The following is a 1,838-nucleotide window of genomic DNA, read 5'->3' on the forward strand; positions in this document are numbered from 1 at the left end:
TTACTGGTGTTTACTGGTGTTTAGTTGTGTTTACCAGTGTATACTGGTGTTTACTGGTGTTTAGTTGTGTTTACCAGTGTTTACTGGTGTTTACTGGTGTTTAGTTGTGTTTAGTTGTGTATACTGGTGTTTAGTTGTGTTTACCAGTGTATACTGGTGTTTACTGGTGTTTAGTTTTGTTTAATGATGTTTAGTTGTGTTTTCCATGATAAATATGTAATGCAAAATGTAACTTGTTTACCATAGTTTAGGTACACATGAAGAGACAACAGTAGATCTTGGTCTTAAATCAAGCCTTATCTCACTTTTTTGGCTTAAAAGATTACCTTTGGATAGAAGGATGAAACAAAAAGTCTGAAGAATAGTATCTGCAGAAATGCTTCTGCTACATTACAATCACACTTTGAAAGTATACCAGGTGAATTGCTTGGTGGAATTATACTGTGTTTACACTAGCTTCTTTAACTGAGCCAGCCCTGTTTAAAGTGAGCCAGCACAGTTTCATTTGATAGTGTAACCAGTAAGCAAACTGAGCTGAAGTGAGCTGGGCCAAACCAGGCCAGCATGGTTAGTACAGCAGGGCCAGCTCAGCCTGGTTCAGAAATACCATTATTTCAAATTAAACTTACATTTTATATTTAACACATAAAAAACACCTGATATCTTATAACTCATGCATAATGCAAGTACTTTTATTGTGCTCATTACTATTAAGGACTGATACTGCACATCTTTCTTTTATTTCAATCCTTTCTCTTATTCTCTCTTTCTTTTCTGATTCCTTTCTCTTCATCAAAAAGTGATTTTTTATTGGTATCCAGTATCCAAATGTGTTTATAATGTAATCTTTTATGATACAGGTAGGTTATGTGCAACAGCAGAGTTTACACAACTGGGAAAAGAAATATTTTCAGCCAACAAGTCAGGGAGATCCACTATGGGGTAGACAGTGGACAGTTGTAAGTATAACTAAATGGTACATAATTTAAGTTTATAGGCCACTCCATGTCTGGGTGGTTGTTGATTTTCATTAAATTTATTCATTATTTCCTGTGCAATAATGAATAGTGAATTAGTGATGGGTACAATTCAGGAGGGATAATGGGAAGCTATGAATCTTTTGGAGTGGTCTTATTGTTTATTATATTATATTGTAGAACAATACTGGTCAAACCAGGGAACCAAACCTTTACCTTGATCTGAATGCAGAACCAGCATGGATACAAGGATATACTGGCAATGGAATATTAGTTGGTGTCGTGGATGATGGTAAGATGATGTAATTGTTCTGGTAAGTCATTTTTGTGTAGGAGTGGAGCATACTCATACAGACCTAAGGAATAACTATGTAAGTGTATTTGTGATATGATTAATTGTTTTATAAATGACTGTAGCATATCATTTTTATATTCTAGATTTTCTCTCTGTCCCTCTTTTCTGTACTTGTAGGTATCAACATACAGTTATGATTTTAACTATAATGATAGTGACCCATCTCCTGTTGGAACAGATTCCCATGGAACTGCTTGTGCTGGTGAAATTGTCATGGCCCGTGATAATAATGTTTGTGGAGTGGGTGTAGCTTATGATGCCTCTATGGCAGGTAAGGGGAATCATACTTTATCCATTCATTGCCTATTAATTATAACAGGTCTTCGTTTATTGGGGGGAGCTACAACAGATTTAATTGATTCATCTGCTCTCAGTTATTATCGTAACAATATTGATATTTACAGTAACAGTTGGGGACCAGCTGATGATAGTGTTACAGTTGATGGACCAAAATATATGACATTACTGGCATTGAAAGAAGGAGCTGAAATGGTATAGTGATTGGA

General features: G+C 35.4%; 1 protein-coding gene across 1 annotated transcript; it reads left to right on the forward strand.

Moving 5' to 3' along the window:
- Positions 1 to 667: 667 nt before the first annotated feature.
- On the forward strand, positions 668 to 1,830 carry LOC105316000 (neuroendocrine convertase 2-like). Its single transcript, XM_011410787.2, has 5 exons — positions 668 to 959; positions 1,158 to 1,269; positions 1,311 to 1,348; positions 1,450 to 1,603; positions 1,652 to 1,830. Exons 1-5 carry the CDS (start codon positions 852 to 854, stop codon positions 1,828 to 1,830), a joined length of 591 nt encoding a protein of 196 aa, XP_011409089.2. The 5' UTR covers positions 668 to 851.
- The last annotated feature ends 8 nt before the right edge of the window (positions 1,831 to 1,838 follow it).

This window comes from Amphimedon queenslandica, unplaced genomic scaffold (assembly GCF_000090795.2).
Source record: "Amphimedon queenslandica unplaced genomic scaffold, v1.1 AMPQUscaffold_6274_Cont21765, whole genome shotgun sequence".
Lineage (NCBI taxonomy): Eukaryota > Metazoa > Porifera > Demospongiae > Haplosclerida > Niphatidae > Amphimedon > Amphimedon queenslandica.

Coding starts and splice junctions, on each gene's coding strand:
- LOC105316000 (XM_011410787.2), top strand. CDS start 852: ATGATACAGGTAGGTTATGTGCAACAGCAGAGTTTACACAACTGGGAA. Junction 960..1,157: donor GGGGTAGACAGTGGACAGTT/GTAAGTATAACT, acceptor ATTATATTGTAG/AACAATACTGGTCAAACCAG. Junction 1,604..1,651: donor TTATGATGCCTCTATGGCAG/GTAAGGGGAATC, acceptor TAATTATAACAG/GTCTTCGTTTATTGGGGGGA.